The sequence below is a fragment of the Wyeomyia smithii genome, chromosome 3 (assembly GCF_029784165.1).
Source record: "Wyeomyia smithii strain HCP4-BCI-WySm-NY-G18 chromosome 3, ASM2978416v1, whole genome shotgun sequence".
Classification (NCBI taxonomy): Eukaryota; Metazoa; Arthropoda; class Insecta; order Diptera; family Culicidae; genus Wyeomyia; species Wyeomyia smithii.
In genome coordinates, this window is record NC_073696.1 from 137,049,817 (window position 1) to 137,071,188 (window position 21,372).

The window sequence follows — 21,372 nt, forward strand, 5'->3', positions numbered from 1 at the left end:
CCCGGTGTCGGCTAGGATTGGGTTGGTTGTGAGTGGATCACGCCACCTCACAACCATCGACACCTATGTCGGCGGTGGGATTCGAACCCAGGCGTCGAGCGTGGTTGACGGAAACGTTACCAACCACACTAGGCCCCCGCTCTGATTTATCCTTGTAGCTTCGTTCTTAACTTCGTCCTTGATTTCATCGCGACGACCGGTTTTTTTCTCGAGATTTGTATCTTACGTTTCCAACACGTACAGATGAACGGCAATAATCAGCATAATGTCCAACTTTCCCACAGTTGAAACATTTTACCCGAAATGCTTTACATTTCCTCGGACCGTGGTATCTCCCACAATTCTCACATTTTGATCCAGATGCCGTATTTCGTTCTATCCATCCTCTAGAGAAACCACGAATTGTCACCGAACGATGATGTACGTGAACAACGGTAAGGCTCGTTGCGCGCAGAATCGGAGTTTTTCTTCCTTATATTCAACGCGTTTACCGGCCGTACTAGATTTCCATCGGATTTTCCTTCCTCAGCTGCCTCTCCCTTTTCCTGAGTGTCCTTTGACAGATCCTCGTCTTCTGTTCTGATGTAATCAAGATGTTTTCCATGGCGAATAATCCGTTCCAAATTGTTTCCAAATATGTCAGACATTCCGTAGTTTTCTTGCGATTTTAGGTACTGACCGTCTCAACAGAGCTTGTATGAACTCTTCGTCTCGTTGTTGTGTTCCAAAATCACAAAACTTCGCCTGCATTTCTAGTCGCAGCACCCAATCAGTGAATGGCTCTGAAACTTTCATGCGCATTTCGCGAAATTTAATTCTTTCTTTCGTCACATCACAAGTTTGCTCGAAAAACTTGTTATTTCCACCGATTGTCACCTTATACACGTCAGCATCGTCCTCAGAAACCAATTTCTCCTGCATTTCTATGACGTTCAGAAATAATCCCCCGCGAAGATTTTTATGCCAGTCAGTTTCATGCGCTGGTTGATCGGTGCTTTGCACGATGCGATACGCTCAAATTAATCGCGGAAGCGAATCCACTCCGCTTTCCGGGCACTTGGAATCAACAATCCGTCAACTGGCTTGAGTGGCCAGGATCTGGAGAGCCAATCTGCTTTCATTCTCTCCTGACGGGGATCATAACTGGAAACATTTTCGATTCTTGGAAATTTGCGGCAATATTTCCTTTGGCGCTCTTACGAAACGTCCGCCATGATGTTCATCGCTGCTATCATATGATAAGATTGCATTCGCTTTGCTCATATTCTGTAATATTGATGAATTAAATTATTGTTTCAACAATTACGGCATATTTGTAAACGCACTTTTCGATAAATACACTCCGAATTCACTTTTTACATATTTTTTCAACTCTTCAAATCCAAACAGATTCGCTAGCTCGTGTTACTAATGCACTTGCAAAGAAAATTCTAGATTCGAGACCAGAGTGTAACAGCAATATCTTCACTTTTCACAAAGCGTGAAGAACAAAGCAAAGTAAAACACCATCACCAACACCATCTCGCCCGTCGCAAAAAAAACTCCGCTACTGTCACCGTCACACTGATGCGCAATCAACCGACGCAACCAATATTGCTGTAAGAAACGAAGAACTGCTTTTTTCCTTTCCAGACCAGGGTGTTCAGATGTTTTGGTTATAAGCTAAACTCAACGCAATCGATTGTGAATATTATTGCTTGCTGACCATGAGCCAAACTCGGTGCAACACTTTTGTTTATATACACGATCTAAACCCATCGTAGGTTGGCCATGGGCTGAACCCGGCGCAATTTTTACTTGGCTATGAGCAATACTAAGCGCAAGTTGATAATTTCACTCCAACTGGCAACACTTGCTATGACTATGAGCTCGACTCAGTGCATGCGATGTTTTTCTGACTCAAACCTAGAACCTGAACGAAAAAACCTCCGAAAAACAGGACAACAACAGGACTCACCAATCTGCGTAATGACCCTCCAACAAAACACATACCTAAGGATCGTGATATCTTGCTTGGCAGTCAATAAAAATAAACGTATTTCCATCCTTTTATAAGGAGCCACATTGTATGTATATTTTTCCTATGTTTATTATCTTCTTACACTGAAGGAAATACTCAGCCCAATACCACAAGAGGCACTAGTAATCCATACTCGGCAGATTTAGCATTGTCTGCGGGCCTAAATTGAACAAAAAAAGTTTATTCTGGCTCTGTGCTGTCAAGTTTGCATTTTTCCTTGTAACGATTACTCACCTTAGCGTAAATGTGAGTTTTTGTGCATGTGTTTGTGTGTGTATGTGTGTGGGTTTGTATGTGTGTTTGTGCGTATTTGTCTAATTGAAACTGCCGATGGAAAATAACTGACGTTTGACCGAAACAAGATTGATAAAACTAATTCAACTGCGAGGCAGAGTAGGAAGTAGTCGAGCTTTTACGCCAAGCTATGCGAACAATCTGCGAGAAAAATGCATGTTTATTCGCATAAACTGGCGTAGCGGTTTTTCTGGATTAATTACCATGGGCAGACTCGTATCATCCATGGGGCCTCTATTCAAACATCAATCTTCATAAAATTGACAGACTATTTTGTTGTAATTGTATCTCAATATAATTATTTGGGTTAAAATAACAAAAACGCGTTTTTCTCGCAATGATGGTGTTGGTTGTTACGTCAACTATGTAAACAGGGGCAGTGTAGTCCTACGTCAACCATGCGGCCGTGTCTTGGATACCACCCCCCTACTATTTGGTATTTTTTCTTATAACTAGAAATAATAATAATTACCTAGAAATTGATCCATGAAGATCGGAAATCGATCAACTGGTTCAAAAGTTATGAGTTTTTTGGAATAAAATACATCGAATATAGCCGTTTTTTTATGGTCACCCTATTTTGAAGCTAGTCCCCCTAATGACCCAACGAAACAATACGGGTTTGATTATTTTCAACATAGATTCATCCCTGCGATTTTGAGCACAATGGGGTCCTAAAGTTTTAAACGGTTTTCTGATTTTTATATATCAGCTGGAAGAGTGCAATTTTCTGAGCAAAACGTGATTTTTAAAAAATGTTTATCATTTTTCTTTGATTTTCAAATGAAGGATAATAATCTGCTCGAAATGCCTTAAATGACAGTTCTCTCATATACCGTACATGGGTGAAACGTCATCTAAGACCATTCGAGCAGTTTTTTTATTCTTCATTTAAAAATCGAAGGAAAACGATAAACGTTTTTTGAAAATCACGTTTTGCTCAAGAAACGCGGCTTTTTCAAATGATATATAAAAACCGGTGTTGCTTTTGGGACCCAATTGAAGCACTTTGCGTGACCAACTTCGAAATAGGGTGAACAACTGTGTTCATAAAAAAACAACTGTGTTCGATGTATTTCATTTAAAAAAAATCATAACTTTTGAACCAGTTGATCGATTTTCAATCTTCTTGGATCAAATTAAAGGTAATTATTTCTAGTTATAGGAAAAAATATCAGAAAAATAAATCTGCGTGCTTTTATATGCGTAATATATAAAATTACTGAAATTTTTGTCATGTTTTTAATTGAATTTATTCAAATTTAAAAAGTAACATATTTTTAAAAATTCCTCCATTTATAGTGTTAAGTATGCCCTTCACAATGAGACCAAGAGGTATTTTTTATGTTTGCCCCAAAAAGAATGACGAACAAATGGAAAACGCATGTTTTTTTATGAAAAACATTAATAACTTTGAGTAGAATTGAGATATTTACGATATTAGAATTGCAAATTGTTTCTCTTAAAAAGCTCTATAAGTCGTTCAAAGACAGTTTTAAGGTGAAACTTTAAATAAATGCCTGATTGCATCGAAAATTTTGGTCACCCTAATTTATGATAATTTTTCAATAAGCGCTTTATCATATATAACAACTTTGTAGAAGAAAGTTTTTCTCTAAAACATTGCTATAGAGCTCTAGACCCAAATTTTCTCCTAAATTTGGTTTCTAGACCATTGTGCAATTGGGTCCTAAAGCAATACCGGTTTTTATATATCATTTGAAAAAGCCGCGTTTCCTGAGCAAAACGTGATTTTCAAAAAACGTTTATCGTTTTCCTTCGATTTTTAAATGAAGAATAAAAAAACTGCTCGAATGGTCTTAAAAAACTGCTCGAAATGGTCGAATGTTATTCGCCCATGTACGGTATATGAGAAAACTGTCATTTAAAGCATTTCGAGCAGATTTTTATCCTTCATTTAAAAATCAAAGGAAAACGATGAATATTTTTTAAAAATATATATATAAAATATATTTGATATATAAAAATCAGAAAACCGTTTAAAACTTTAGGACCCCATTGTACAGATTTTGGTACAATTTTTTTACGGAAATAGTATAAATAAAAGAGATTTTTGCAGCTGCCAGTACAGATGAAAATATGGCAACACTGCAGCAAAGACCAGAAGCAGAGATGCCTGAAGTTCTTGAAGAGTTTGAAAATGCTCGAAAACCCGGAGAAATCTGCTTGAAATCAGAGTAAAAATTGCGCTCGCACAGGCAGTCTGCAAAAATCTGCACACATTTTGAAAAAGTTTGCGCAAATATAAGGACACACTGTCAAAAATCTGCAGAAGCTATAGAAAAACCGCAAATATTATTGCGAATCAATAAAAATCTGCACACGGACTCTATAAATCTGCGTTTTGCAGACAAATCTGCGCATCTGGTATCCCTGGCACGTTGAATCACATCCACACACGCTTGGCCATTTTTACTCTAAATTGAGTAAAATTTGACTCAATTTCGTTAAAATGAATCTACCTCAAAGAGAGTAAAGGCCTACAATGGATACGTTGCGGCTGCGTTTGCGGAAATTTGACAGTTAGCGCATACATTTTCTGTCAAATTAACGTTAAGTTAAAATCACTGTGATAAAGCTATTTTGGAGCATTCTCATTTCATTGTTTAGTAAAAGAATACAAAAAACGAGTGAAAACAAGAATATCCTTTATTGTTTCTGATTGCAATACCTCTCAATGTGCCTTTCTTGTTCGTTTGGCTCGGATTTTGACATGTTTGTTTGGCTTTGAATTAGAGTCTATGTGTATATCAGGGGGAATCTATGTCAAATATCGTGTAACCGTGACCAGCATATTTGGCAACAAGGCGTACGGTTGTTTTGGTTTTTGTCGTTTTGATTGAAGTAAAATTTAGTATAATTGTAACGTTCTTTTCAACAAAACTCTAGAAATCGCGAAAAACTTTTATTCATACTGCGTTGCGTAGTGAAATTTGGTGGGAGCAGCCTGCAATTAGCTAAAAATCATGAAGTTTCCTCGCCACACAGGAAATCTTTTAAACGTCATGGACCAACAAACTTCATGGACCAGAGCCAAGTATGATGACAGTTCTACAAGGTATGCTATTCACGTCGATGCATTAGTATTAGTGATCGTTATGAACTTTTTCCAATTTTGTATGAAATTTGAAATGATTTTGCATTTTAAACTAAACTTATAAAACATACTTTCCTGAAAAGTTATAGAAATGATGTTGAAACATGTTTTATTTGTGGGGAATACATAAACATGCTGCGGTTTAGGTAAAATATGCTGTTTTTCATCAATTTGTCGGTAACCCTTTTGCACTTTTCGTTATTTTCTTGTACTCTAATAGCGCTTCTAAATAGAGTCGCTTATGTTTCATACAGTAACAAAAGTCATGAGCTATGACAATGACTAAGATTATGCTCCAACTACTAGAAATATAGCATTTTTATATATTTTATTTCGACATATTGTTGCAATTTTTCACACTAAATCTAAATTAATATCAATTTCTAGTGTGTTTCTACTGCAGATTCACTCTCCAACCAAAAAAATCAAATATAAAACAACATAAAACGAGAAATTTCCAAAAATGTTCCGAGTTCCATACAAAACGCGAAATTTTTCATAACGAGATTTGTTTGTGTGCGTGGATAGACAAAAATGTAGCATACCTTGTAGAACTGTCATCATACTTGGGGACCAGAGTTGATCTGCGATAACGCACACATATATGAAATTTGACAGCAGTAAATCCCCCCTGGTGTATATCTAAGGGGCGACATCTGGCTTCTTACTCTTCCTCCTCATCCACCTCGATGTTCCCTGTTGTATTTTTCTTGAGTGATGCCATTCAATCGGAGAATACTTGAATGTTTTTAATGCTTTTTATCAACATTTGGGGTACTGGGGGTAAGCCCGGCCCCCTAAGGAAAATGGTTCTTTAGTAGCACTTGATGGCGAATATTGTTATATTTTTTTTCACAGATTCATTACCCAGATTGTTTTCTACAAGATATGAAGGTTTTCAGTATTTTAAAACTGTTATTTTACAAGGAATAGTGAAGTTTTGTAACTAAGATAAAAACGACGTTTAGCAATCAGTGCGGGTGAAACCGGCACCTCTTAGGGGTAACACCGGCACCTAAGTTTGTTCATGAATTAACTCGAATTAACTAAACCAATTTGAATTCGGAAACCGCCGAATGAGAGATTTTACATTTCTGTATGTTACTGTTGAATTTGGTTGTTGTCGGTTAGCTGGTTCTGGGCAGATTGCCGGAACAAGTTCCGGTGAACATTATGTATAAACAATGAAAGAATTTGATACTCGGCAAGCCTATCATGTGGCACTTTAAATCATATTATTAACTGGTTTCATTGAAGCCAGGATCACAATGACCACATCGGAGCATATTTTAAATACCACCGGGAAAGCCGTCAGTTTTGTGACTAGATTCAGCACATTTGGCACCCTTGGAATCATTCATAAATCACAGAAGAGCTTGAGTGCATGGTTCTAAGTCGATTAATTAATTTATTTATCAGCTAGACATCGGTAATAGATGAGAAATATGTATCAGCAACATCCAACTAGCCTCAGACCATGTCGGGCTTACCCCACTCACTGGGTGACGGTGTTACCCCGACAGCACACATTTTTTAAAAAAGAGCATTTCTACAAATTAATCGCTTCAATTTACCTCAGATCGAATTCCTGCGATTGCTTACAATACAGGTAATAAATTGTAGAACAACGAAAAATTATATTAGTCTTTTCAAATGAATAAAAGCTTAGGTTCCAAAAATTAAAAAAATTACATCCTTTTTCGCATCAGCTGCAGTAGCGTATGTTTTGTCTATTATTTTGACGTTTGACGTTTCACGGTGGCTTCGATGTGTCTTGAAATGTCTAAATATTAAATACCAACACTTCACATATTCCAAAACACAGTTAATTAGCGTTTTCTAGTAAAATCCTAGGGGTGACGGTCTTACCCTCAGTGCCGGGCTTACCCCCAGTACCCCTATGCACAATTCCTCCTGCAGTCGATAGTTTTACCGTCTGAGGGTTACCGGAGATTCTGCATCTTTTATATACTTAAAATCGAACGTGTCATCCATCAATGATTAGAATTAATTCATTAACCCCTCTGAATTGTACTTTCTGCACAAGTAATATGCCTCAACAGGTATGTTCCAAACTTAATCCAGAACGGATTCAAAAGTAGAAATAAGCTCACACTACACTATTTACTCCCGACATTGAGCAGCGGTATGCTGTTCTTATGCTTCACGCAAAACCGTAATAACTCCTTGCGCACTTTTGGATCATTTGGTAATTGATATTAGTGATGATCCAAGTGGGATCTCGTACTACGCCCATATTTGTACTTTTTTTAATGTCCACTTGAAATTATTTTAGATTATAACAGGTGACATCAAAAAGCATAAATCGAAACAACAAAACATGTTGTTCAGCAACACTGCCAGCAAGCCTGATGATAAATTTTAACGCACTCGGGGTATTCAATTTCAACCAATCAGCGAGTGGTTCCCAAAGTGGATGCAAATCTATACCCAGTTGTCTCCCCTTAGGTGTATATAGAGTTTTTGTGCCGTTTGTTGCCAAGTTTGAATCTGTGCATTGTTGTTGCCAGAAAAGATTGAGTAACACAAATATATTGCAAATTTTCGCTGAAAGGCGGAAAAAACAGCGTTTCATTAAGCAGACAGTATATGAAGTAGAGAGAACGAAAATTAAGCGAACTGGAAATATGATACAGATTTGGAAAAACATACCGCAGTCACGTCGGGATGCGGTATATTTTTCCAAATCTGTATCATATTTCCAGTTCGCTCAATTTTCGTTCTCTCTACTTCATATACTGTCTGCTTAATGAACTTGCGTGTTAAAGGGAAAAAGCCGTTGTTAAAAATAAAAATTCAGTTCGAAAAACACTGCGTTTTTTTAAACGGGATATTTTTACAATAACGCATTTATTTTACTCGATTCGGAAGATTTTTTGTACGCGGTTTCAAATAAGTTTAGTATAAGTATATCTAATCTAATCTTTTAAATGCGGTACAACCAATTGCGTATAAAGCGACCTCAGTGTACAGACAATTTGCAAGCAAATTATTATTATTGATTATATCCCGAAAAAATTTATATTTTTATTTATATTTTTTTTACGATATATTTTGCAGTGAGAACAGTAAATGGGCAATGATTTTTATTATAACCATAAAAAACATAATATGTTTACTGTAAGCTTGCGAACGGTTATTATCATTACCATGTTTTAACAACGTTTTTTGTTATTGAACTTTCCACCGACTATAATTTAATCATGAAACACATTGTCGGCGAGTTGGATCTGTCAGGTCTGAGCCGAACAAACACACACAAAAAAAAACATTATCAGTGACTTCTGAATGTATGGGAAAAATGCCTGAAAAAATGCTGTTAAGACACACCCCTTTTTCATGGTAAAAATGGCAAAAACAATGTTTTTTATTGTTCTGGACAATAATATTCAATCAAGTATTTACAATGAAAAACATGGTTAAATTATAGTATAACTATATAACTATCACAGCAACTTTCATGGTTATTTTGATGTTATTTTTTTCGGGGATGGCTGCCCTTTGACGACACTTTCACTGTCACTGGACTTGTTTGTTGCTATTTTGAGCATATACGCTGTCGAAAAACAGCAAACTGAACTTTTTTTCTTCCCCTTCAAATTTTCAACATTTTTAAGGGGAAGTTGTCATAAAACGAAAATGATTTTATTCTGTAGATCTGGCATCTCTGTTTTTGGGTGTGCTATTATCATTCCTAGGCGAATATGTGCAATAGTCTTAAAAGTCAGATGAGTTGCGTGATAAAATATTTTTTAATTGGTTTTACTTAAGTTCAAATTAAATTAAAATGATTTGTGTCAAATGGTAGTCCAGCAATGGAAACAGTGCTTCTATAATTTCGGGATGGATAATCATAATAGTATGTATTTTTATGGGAAGATTAGCTATTACAGCATAATGTTTACTAAATATTAAACAAGAACACATTCCGGGTTTGATAACATGCATATATTGCATTGAGTCAGCACTTCACGCCAACATAACGTGAACAGGTTTTAAATAAAGAACGTTTACGGTAACTTGGTATTTATGTTGGTTCTCAATCAAGAAATCGTTTTCTATACATTCCTTCAGTGTGGAACATCAGAACAAAACAAAATCCTTATTAATCCACCTAAATGGTAAATGTTTAGTTATCAATGGTCAATGTATTCCTTGCTCACAAAGATTACCTCGTTCAAACATGGTATTGGCCATAATATTTTTTTAATGTTGCGCATCTAGCTGATTCAAATCTGCATTATTTTGCTCATAATGTGAACTAATCTCAATGGAAACTATGCAAAATTCTTTGAAAGAATTTCGAAAATATTGTTTAGGTGTATCAGTAGAGTTAAATCAAATATCGAAAAAATGAAACGTTTCCAAAAAATTCTACTATCTACTAGTAGCACTGGTTTCCTAGTATTAATTGAGAACTTAATGTGACCAATGGACACCGGAAATGTTCCGGATTTTGGGAGTGTGCATCAAAATATGAAATTTTTCCAACGCATAGAACTTTTTCTGACATCTTGTTTCTTTAAGGTTTATATGTTCTCAATAAACTAGAATTCATTCCGAGTTCATTGATACCCAATCTGTCGAAGAATCATTGAGATATGAATTAATTAAGTATGGGTGTTGTTTTTAGCAGTTTTTTCACTTGTTGGGTACAATTTTCCTTGGTCACCCTAGCAAAACGCAATGAAGCTTCGTGGGTGTGTAGTATGGTCAGGTACGGGTATTTTTACCCGATACCCGTACCCGACGGGTTCAAGTCGGGTTTCGGGTAACGCCAAAAAATATTTTTCGGGTTCGGGTCGGGTACGGGTCATTTAAAACCAAGGCTTCGGCTCCGGGTCGGGTACGGGTTTGAAAAATTCTCTACTGGTCGGGTACAGGTAATTCAATTTTCGTGCATTATGAGAATTTAATAAAACTATTCAAGCCTCGGTGTTTTAGCATAGTCTTGGTCTCGGGGGGAGAAACGGATACAAAGCTGTGGGAGTGTCAAATGAACCAGAATGAGCTGTCAATTTGAACCAGGGGAAAAAAGCATCTTTTAGTAGCAGGTATTGTAGTAACTTGAAGGTATCGCCTTGCTTGAAAAAATATTAAACTCAAGCATTTTTTTGTATTCAGTGTGGTTATACAAAATATTTTGGTTTATTTTTACGTAAAATAATAAATTACATAAACTTTCAGTAATAATCCTGTCAGTGTATTTCGATTATTAAACTTGCGCTTAACTTATTTTCAAAGAGCACATAAAGTATACAAGCAAAGTGTATCAAATATACGAGATGTTTATATCCTCTCATTGATAGAAATTCCAAACTTTGTTTAAAGAATAAATTTTTGATTTACAAACAAATTTTTAGACCAGCAATGCTTTATGCTGTACCGATCTGTTTAAATTGTTGTTTAACAAGGAAGAAAACGCTTCAAAGGATTCAGAATTAAATTCTGAAAATGATTTCGAAGCGTCCTCCTTGGTGTGGTACGCTCGAATTACATAGACTTACTGGTGTTGAAACATTAGATCGTTGTAATCCTCAATTGCTACGAAAAGCTCTCTTTATAGCCAATAAGTTGACAATTAAGTTAGTTGTAAGTTTACTTCCCTTTCTTGACAAGTAGGTTCAAATCCCTACGAATGATAAGTCCTAATTGCGAAAGCAAACAAATCCTAATAATTAAAATTACAATTTTTCTAACAGTGTTGAGAAATCACCATTTGTGATTGGACACACATACTCATTATTTACTAATATTTATCATCAACGCTTAAATTGTTAACAAAGATGCTACGCTGGATTCTAGGTGAACCAATACATCGCCTGGAACTCTGGGTTCATTAACATTCGTTCACATGAACACTCGGTTCTAGCCGGCCATCACCTCGAGCAACCACATATGACAATCAGTGCATAAAATGTGCGAGGTAACCAGATACACTAAAGTTGCTTTTTACGCGGGGGATACGTGTCGCGTAAAAAACAACCGCGTGAAAAAAAGGCGTAAATTCCGGAATCCGCGTAAAAAAACCGCGTAAATTCCGGAATCCGCGTAAAAAAACGCGTAAATTCCGGAATCCGCGTAAAAAAACGCGTTAACTCCGGAATCCGCGTAAATCCCGGAATCCGCGTAAAAAAACCGCGTGAAAAGCGACCTTAGTGTATTTAAAAAAAAAATAAAACAAAACAAAACGAGTCGGGTACTGGCAATTTCAGGGCATTAGTAGAGTGCCTGTAGAGGAGAGTGACGACATGTCATCCCATTTGAAATAAATGTTTCTGAGAGCATTGTAATCTATAACGGACAACACTGGTGTTACTCAAGCCTTCACGCAACTTTGACATTCAAGTATTTTGTCCATGGTTATGTTTATGATTGCTTACACTTTAGGGATACCATCTGGTCGAAGTTAGAAATCAGGACACCTTTTCTGGGCACAAATTTAACTAAGTCATTCTATTCTTCGAAGTATGAGCAAATATAACACTTAATATTTGATTTACTCAATTTTTCTACGCGGCAATACGTACCTTGTGGAAAAACGCGTTAATAAAGAAATCCGTGTATAAAAACCCGTAATTTGAAAATCCTTCAATTTAAACATCCGCGTGAAAAAACCGTTAATTCGAAAATCCGTGTAGAAAAATATCTAGTAAAAAATCTGAGTGTATCTCTAACGATCCACTTTCATCGAACCACTTTGAATTATTACGCATTAGCATCTCCCAGCTGGTCTCGAAGTACGATGCTGGCCTAACAAGCCAGTCGTCGTAGGTTCGAGTCTCGGCTCGAGAGAGACTGTTAGTGTCAGTAGGATCGTAGCGCTAGCCCCGCAATTGTCCTGTACACTCAACAGTTGGCCGCGAAGTCTGTGTGTAATAAACAGAAGGTCGAGTTCCGATACGGAATGTAGCACCAAGGCTTTGCTTTGCTTTTAGGTACTTTAAAAATTCAACACACGTTAACTGTTTCAACTTAAACTTAACAAATGCCAGATGCTTAATGGTAACGGTCAACGCGTGAAAGATTCTTTTTATTGCTCTAGTGAGATTCAACCAATGAAAAATTTCGATCGCAGTGAGCGTTGCGACCTGAAATCGAAAACACTTATTGAGCAATTCTGAAAAATTCTGCTTATTGCCACACAACAAAGTGAAATATCTCAAGAAAATCAGGACAAATGCTAAAATATAAAAAATAAATCAGGACGCCCAAATAGGACTTCAAAATCAGGACATGTCCTGCTAAATCAGGACGGATGGTATCCCTATTACACTTTTATTCGTTAGTCATTGAGTTTGATTTTCGTTATACAAATAGCTAAATTTTTTTAATGAAGTGTCTCGTGAAGTTTTGCTCAAACAAAACGACACCAGGGTTTAGGAACATCGGGTTCTTTCGATTTCCCACAGACGATGAATTACAACATATTTGGAAAAAATTCTGCGGATTACCGGATACTTTCGAAATCACAGCAAGTTGCCGAGTTTGTAGCGTAAGCTAACATAGCAGAAAGTGATAATTTATACTAAAACTGATTCGAAATTAGTTCCACTTCCAGCAGGAGGATATATATTTTGCCTCTTCCCAAACCAAAATTATGCGACGGCGAACAGCTGTTCCAGTCTATGATTTCGCTTCTCAGATTGCCGACTCTGCATCTGATGCCGATGTACTGGACATTGAGCTATCGAATGATAGCTATGCTTACGAAGAAGTTAATGGTGCTGCAAATCCGAAACCATCTTTCAAAAACATGATTGCGGTTCGATGTTCTCCGTACGACGAGAACCAAGCTGTGTGTGCAGGCACAAAAAGGAAGTATGATAGGTAAAGTTTTTTTTCAACAAATTTCATAAATTTATTGTACAACACAACTGTTTCCAGTTACTTAAATGGTTTAAAAAAACAGTGTGTCGATCCTAAAAATGTTAAACAGCAGGAGGACGTTATTCGAAAACAAGAGACCATAATCAAAAAAAAAACAGACGGAAACACCCAGATTGGCGCTGGATGCACTCAACAGAATTTTTAAGTCTGATCAAGTGGATATGCTATCATACCAGAAAAAGCGTCCTAAGCAGTGGAGTAACGAAACCGTTACTGAAAGCTTACAGACTAAATTTGTATGCGGAACAAAAGGATACGAGCACCAGCAGTCAAAATATCCTTTACCATCCCAGCGTACTCTACAGCGACGAGTGGAAAATTTAGACTTTAGCCCAGGGGTTCTAAATGATGTACTGGAACTTTTAAAACTAAAATTCAACACTATGCAGACGGCAGATCTCGACTGTGGACTGATCTTCGATGAAATATCCATCGAAGAAGCGAGGAGTTTTTGCATATCGGACAATAAATTCTATGGTGACATATCCATACCTGGTCAGACTGGGCTTGCCACTCACGCGCTTGTTTTCGTCTTGGTTGGAATTAGAAGTCGGTGGAAACAAACTGTAAGGTTTCACTTCACAGGAAACTCCATTCCCGAAACAATCCTCAAAGATACTACATTTGAAATCATTCGGAAAGTGGAGGAGTTTGGCTGCCGAGTTCATTTTTTAACATCGGACTGTGGTCCAAACAATAAGAAACTCTGGAATGCTTTAAATTTAAAGTTTCATAGACATGTTGTAATGAACAACAAATCAACAACAACAGCTGATAAGTTGGAAATCATCCCGGATGTGGTGCACGTTTTTAAGTCAACTGTACAAGGTTGGCTAAAAAATAAAGTGCTATGGCTTCCACCAGACGTGGTAAAATTAAACGGTTTTGTAACAAACGAAGTCAATGTCCAGCATTTGGCAGATCTTGTGAACTACGAGAAGAATAACAAGCTTAAAGTTGCACATGGTCTCAAACCTGACGACGTAGAATTCGGAAAGAAAAGGAATAACTTTGACGCTATGAAGGTGATAAATTCTGAAAAATACGTCAACAGACACGTCTCTGCTGCACTCCGGTTCTACAGTAATGCTGCGACCCGACCTGAAGTTCTCCCAACCGCATACTTTATCGAAACACTTTCAAAATGGTGTCAACTCTCTAAAAATAGGTCAAGGCAAATGGCTTTGAGTAAAGGTCAGTAAATATTTTAACATATCCGCATCACTTCGTGATTAGGGCGAAACAAGATAGAAAAACAAGGCCTTTCTCCCGAGGTAGTTTGGATATGCTAGAAGTTGTGTTACCAAAACGTCTTTATATTTTTTTGCTCTACAGCAAAACTTGAGAAGTACCAAGAGACACTGGAGTTCTATAAATTTTTTAAACATTTTATTTTTACACTCGAGGTGGGACATAAGCGACATTGGAAACCCTGGCAGGCAGCCATTATACTCGCAACGAATTCGATACTGAGGTTACAGGATATGTTTCTAAACGAAAAAGGATACAGTTTTCTGTTAACTTAACGGTTTGCACAGGATTGCCTAGAAAACATTTTTTCACAAATAAGGATCAGGCAAAAAAGGCCGACCGCCTTGCAGTTCAAGAGCTTGTTGAAGTCGTTGACAATTTCGCAATACTTAACAGACGTCCGGGGATCATCATATGATTCGAATGAAAGAGATTGGCTTATAGATTTTCCGTCAAATATAAAACAACTAAAAGCCAACAAAAGTCACCAAAAAGAAACACCATATGCTGCGAATACCTTCATCGAGCCAGAAGATCATTCAATTGTGAACGATACTGAGAAGAATGTAGTATACCATATCGCTGGTATGATTGTGCATAAAGTGGCAAAGCATTGCGCTGTTTGCAGCCAATGTGTTGAAAAATGCTTAGCCACTGAACCATTTATCTCGGATTACAGCAAACTTACTATCACAAAAGATTTTACTGGTCAAGCATTAGTGTATGTCAACGAGGTCACTTTTCTTTTCTTTTTAGACTTAGAGATCATGTTCAGAAAAGCGGTGGAAAATACTGAGAATATTCAAGTATTTGATACAATTGAAGCGCAATTTTTACATATTCCAGCTGTGCATCTGATACCGTGTCATGATATAAAAAGGAAATTAATAAGGCGGTTTTTGTATTTTCGTTTGAAAATTCATCAGGATAAAAAGGTACACAAAAATAAGTTTGATAGTAGATCAATGGCAGTATAATATTCGATGTACATTCTTAATGGAAATAAATATTCGGGTATTTCAATACTTTCGATGCTAACTACAAACAAAAGCTATCTGCTGGTACTAAATTATTTGTACAAATCATCAGAACTTTGATGTTGCCTTCATTAATTCTCTTGATGTCTATTCACTTTTCGATTGTCGTTTATCGACAAACAATAAGGTCAACATCCATCGTTAACGTATTTCAATTATTTGCTAATGATGGCAATTGGCAAAGATGAGGATCAGCTTGCTGAAAAGCATAATAAAAGTATCTATCTCAGAAACATCGTGAATGATAGCATCACGGTGGAGCAATCACTTTTTCAGCCGCACCATTCCGTTCCCGTTCGGTATGAAGGAGCGATTTTAAAAAACATCAGCTTCACTCATGGTTCAACTCACTTCGTTCATTGAAAAGAATTCCGAAAGGTCCTACGAATCAATTGTATAAAAATATATGTAAAGCACTGCTATATTTGAACAAAGAATTTAATGCTTACTTGTTTTACATCGTGACCAAAAGTTTTCCAAAATTCCGATGCATGAACCGGAATGATTAATAGGATTAATATGTTAGAAACTAGCTCTGACGAAATCGACAATTAAATGATGAAATAACAAAAAATGCACGTAGTCGCTGCCAATGTGAGTACACAAACACGTCGAATAATCTTCTATCGGGAAAGCTTGTCCGTTCACAGCATTTACTACTTCTCCTGCGGCTCCCTTCGTGTTGCTGGAATTTTTTGCATATTCCCTATAATAACAGCCAATATAATTGGAAGTAGAATCAGCTAGCGGCCGATTTATGTCGGCCGGGAAACAGCAGTAGTGAGACCAGACGTTTCTATTTGAGGTTGACAAAAAATAATAACCAGTGATAGTATGGAAATTTTGCTTACCTATGAAATTTGACGAAAAAACACTTCCAAATCAGTAAGTGTTTTGCAGAGAACCGAGCGTAATACTTTTTTTTTTGTTTTTTATTCTTGAAGCCGGGTTTGACAGGTCGTTTGCTCGATTGGAATGACACTGACAAATAATTTTATTCCAATTTCGACAGCTGTTGCCACTCTTTAGATACAGGCACTCTAGGCATCAGTAATAATTTATTAAGATTTACCCAATCATTGCATTCGCTTGTTTTTTTTTTGATTACGCTTGACTTATCACACCACCGGTTTTAGTTTCGCATGACCTGACAAAACTAAATGCTGGCGGGGTCTGTAGGGCCTAATCGAGGAATAAAGGCCCAAATCACAATGGATACGTTTGCGTTGCGTTGACTTTAATTTGACAGAAAATGTATGGTCTAACTGTCAAATTGCACTCATAGATATAATGTAGCATAACTAACCCTTCCCACTTCTCTCACAATTACTACTACTACTCTCATTATTATTATTTTTCTGTATATACATGTGTGTATGCATATGTATGTGTTTGTATCCGTATGCTTTTTTTTCTCATCCAGCTGTCTTAACTGCGCGAATTTATTTGTTCCCAGTGTCAATCCCAGTTGCGATTTAATGGCAATTTCTTTATTCCACCCAGCTCACCCACTTTTGCTTGATTTTGACCCAGATTGACCTGGCGTGCTGCCCTAAGCGCACCGTAAAATTTGTCAGTTTCAACCAGCTAGCTGGCATCTCTATCTTATTTGCTTTGTTTCATCGCAGCGGATCCGCGATTTGCGGGCCCCATTGACAGATGCTATGTTATGCGTATGGGGTCATTCACAAATTACGTAAGGGTTTAAGGGGGGAGGGGAGGTATCCAAATTTCTTACGAATGCCTACGAAGGGGGAGAGGGGGATTCAAGAGAATCTTACGTAAGATCGAAAAAATAAAAAAAACTGAAAAAAAGTTGACAAAACTAAAAAAAAATAAAATTAGTTGAATTATTTATCGCTGCGATCAAACAGTTGAACCCCGGGAAAGCAGTGAATTCGCCGTCGCTGGGTGATTGCGTGCTTTACTTCATTTCTACTTAATTTTGAATTTTGCTCACTTTAACATAGTATAAACTGTATTAACTTGTTTTGTTTTATCCTCTACGAATATGCTATGTGTAAAAAAAATGTTTTACCTTCGAAAATATTTTTTTCCTTAAAAAGACAATCTTACGTAAGATTCGTGGGGGGGAGGGGTAATGCAAAATCTTACTAAGCCTTATTATGGGGGGAAAGGGGGTCGAAAATTTCGAAAAAAGTCCTTACATAATTAATGGATGACGCCTATGAAAAGTGGCGGTGATATGCTATCTCGTTTACACACACGCTGAGATGTTAGTCCGGCGGTTTTCGTTTTGTCATCTTTCGTTTTGGCAGTGTCATGCAGATTGGACTTCAAATATTCAATGGATTAAAATATTAATCTCAAATAAATTAAAAATTATTGCTTAAACTATTAGTGCTTATATTAGATTAATGCTAAAGCTGAAGTTATAAACGAAACGCGGTAACGATTGAAGCTTAAACCCTAGGAAAAAAAAACTTATTCTGTAAATTCATTAAAGGTAACCTAAAAGCTAGGGTATGAAGAAGAGAAAATCAGGGACCTCGTGCTAGGACAGGAAGTATTAAGAAGGATTTCAAACGGATAGAGGGAAAAGGAACACTAAACGTAAGTTACAAGTGGATAGTGTATGGATTAAACACACTCTTACTCTAAATTATACCTTTATAGGAATTATTTAATTTCTGTTAAAAATACAGTTTTGGGTAATCGGAAACCGTTCCTTTTTCTTCGCCTGCTTGTTGGCCTATCGCCAACATGCTTAGTTCATAAACAATTATCTGGCATATCTTTCTTACTTGCGTCGTAAATCGTGATGCCGTTTCTTTATTCTTGGGTAGATTTGCACTGACCCAGTGGAATAAAAAAATCGCTATAACTGCAGTCAGAACGATTCTTTTTTCGCTTTGATTCGACTCATTGCGCAGTTGGCACCCCTAAATGGATAGTTGCGCAGCGTATTTTTAGTCAATTTTAGCACACCAATACATGAGCTTTGAATGTAGACAACTGCCTAGCATCTCTTTCTTGATTACGTCGTGAGTCGCAGTATTCTTTCATTATTCCAGGAGTTGGCACGGACCCAGTGGAGTCGATAAATTCGCTATCTGTTATACGTTTTTGGTAGAATGAATTTCATTGGGTGGTGGTATATGTCGGCGGTCTGAATGTGGATGTATGTGACAGTACTTTTCGGCTTTGTCGTAATCCACTCCCATTTTTTTGCGGTTGCGAGATAAAATATTCAGACCAATGAGAACAATCAAAATAACCATGGCAGGCAAAGCAGGAACGCGGACGGACTTGCATGGGACGTGTCGGAAGGTGCGATCGGGGACAGAATGAGAGGACGGCATGAATGAGAGCAACAGACGTCAAGAAGAACGACTAGTGACACAAGGAAGACTGCTGGCATTAGTATCGACGGTATGATGACTTGGAACAACAAAGGTATAGTCAACGCTGTGGTGAGTAAGGTGATATGAACCGGTGACAACAGGTGTTCGGACTGAACAATTAAACCTCCTTGACAATCGACGTTTAACTAGCCGATCAAAGAATTAGTGTTTTGTGTATTTTTCACTCTTCCAAATATTCCTGACTTACGATTGTTTAATTTAATGTTAAATTGACCACCGATTAGCGTTACACGTTTTCGTCCTACTGACTGTACTCGTGCTAACCTAACTTTCGATGTAGTTGTAGTTCGTACGGATTTTAGTTGTGCTCTGTCCCTATATTCAACAATCTTTATGTCTCTTGACCTCAATCCTCAAATCGTTTCAAACAGGGGTGGCATTGCGCAGCTCGATTCGAGCGATTTTCGCTATTTTCGAGTAGGTCACATACTGCCAGTTATGCTTTGGGCTTAAAAGGAGTTGTCATTGTCATTTGTCCTGCGGCTCATCTAACCCGCAAAGTCGAAAAAAAATACGAAAAACGAAACATAGCACCACCTAGCGATCATTTAGTTTTGTTCGAGTTGCTCGAAACGAAATGCGCAATGTCACCCCAGTTCTTCCGTCCACTAGAGTTGTTTGTTGTTATTTTAACTATTCTTCGATAGGTGTCTGCCAGAAACAACCTGCACTGACTCCTGAATTTTTCAACAAACGTTTCGCTTTTCAACTAATTTTACTTAAACTTTATTAAACAATCTTTCGCTTTAATCTTTACTTTTTCTCCTTCCTGATATCTCTCTATGACAACTTCAATCTTTGTTTACTATACTACCTTGACGTTCCTTCCTGTCACCTTGATCTCTGTGGTATTTTACGCATCGCTTGGTAGCAGGTTGGCAGTGTTCCCAACGTATTCCCCCTCCCGTAACCCAGGTCCGGTCCGGTGTTACCTACTTCTAACTTCAGCACAGCCAAGTTCGCTACTGCACGCTTGTAGCGCTTAGTTCGGGTACGCACCCATGCTTGGCGAATACGACCATCTCTGGACACGATAGGCTCCTCTACTATTCTTCGAACCTAACACTTCCGGTTGTTTCCCTCGACGATGTAGACCAGGTCACCCGCCTTCAACGGTTTCGTTCCTCCAAACCATTTGGTGCGTTTGTTCAAACCCGATCAGAAAGACAAAACAAAAATGTAACAGAGGCTGTTAGTTTGTTATGGAAAACCTTTCAAGTTGTGTTATAATTTTGATCCCGTTAGGTGTTAAAATAACAGAAATTATAACAAAAAATATTCTACTAATATCCAACCCATATCAAACTTTGTTACTAACGTATCAGCTTTCTAACAAAATGAGATAGCACATAGAACAGTATAATAACAACCATTGTTATAAACAACAGGTTTTGATAGAGACGAAAAAATTTCATTATTTGTTATTATAACTCATTCAAATTTAACTTTGTTATCCAACGCAAATGGGGAAATACTAAATCGTATCAAAATATGTTATTTGTATCTCCCGTTAAAAGAATTTTGTAATTTTTTAGTTATGCACTTCTGATCGGGGGAGTGGGGACGTATTCTCTAATCCAACGCTGCCGCATCTCACGACTGTTGTGATCGTTTGTACGCATCCCGCAGAGCTTCACTAGGATTTGCCGGCGGGATACCTACGTCTTGTCGCTTCGAGGGGGGGCCACGCAAAAAATGGTTTGGAGTCAAAGCTTCTGCTTCCTCAGACTCCTGAGACGTATATGCGAGAGGTCGGGAGTTTATCATGTGCTCGGCTTCCACAATCACCGTCTGAAGGATTTCATTCGTAAGTCGCCTGCCATCATGTAACGATTTCAGTGCCTCTTACTGAGCGGACTAAGCGTTCCCACACACCTCCCTTGTGGGGTGAAGCGGAAGGATTGAGCGTCCATTTCGTTTTAGCGTTTGCGTACTCGTCTGCACAATCAAACTCGATGTCCTTAATGAGTGCCACCAGCTCTTTGCTTGCCCCTTGGAAATTGGTCCCGTTATCCGACAGAAACTCTATTGGCCAATCTCGTCGTCCAATGAAACGACTTATCGCCATCAAGCACGATTGTGTTGTCAGTCCATGTACGACCTCAGGATGCACCGCCCGCGTAACCAGGCAGGTGAATAGTGCTATCCACCGTTTCTCCCTTCTGCGTCCCACGGTCACTTCGAACGGTCCCATGTAGTCTACTCCAACAAAACTAAATGGACGAAGACTTGGTGTTAAACGTTGCACCGGAACTCGCAGACGATTGCGATTAACCTTGCACCACATGCAAGCCGATGATACCTTTTTTTACCACTGCATCCACATGAATGATATGAAACAGTTGTCTCAGTTTG

At 37.7% G+C, this 21,372-nt stretch overlaps 2 protein-coding genes and 1 pseudogene across 2 annotated transcripts in view; 2 read left to right on the plus strand and 1 right to left on the minus strand.

The window, feature by feature from the left end:
* The first annotated feature begins 9,143 nt into the window (after positions 1-9,143).
* The window catches only part of LOC129731354 (transcription factor HNF-4 homolog), a 266,557-nt gene continuing 254,328 nt past the window's right edge, over positions 9,144-21,372 (plus strand). The window contains exon 1 of the mRNA XM_055691258.1: positions 9,144-9,312. The gene's annotated coding sequence lies outside the window, so the exon portion shown is untranslated. The remainder of the gene's footprint in view (positions 9,313-21,372) is intronic.
* Positions 14,090-15,571, plus strand: LOC129728588 (uncharacterized; annotated as a pseudogene).
* LOC129728589 (uncharacterized) lies at positions 20,611-21,304 on the minus strand. Its single transcript, XM_055687036.1, has 2 exons — positions 20,867-21,304; positions 20,611-20,808 (listed from the first exon to the last, which is right to left on the minus strand). The coding sequence occupies exons 1-2, from the start codon at positions 21,302-21,304 to the stop codon at positions 20,611-20,613; spliced, it is 636 nt and encodes a 211-aa protein (XP_055543011.1).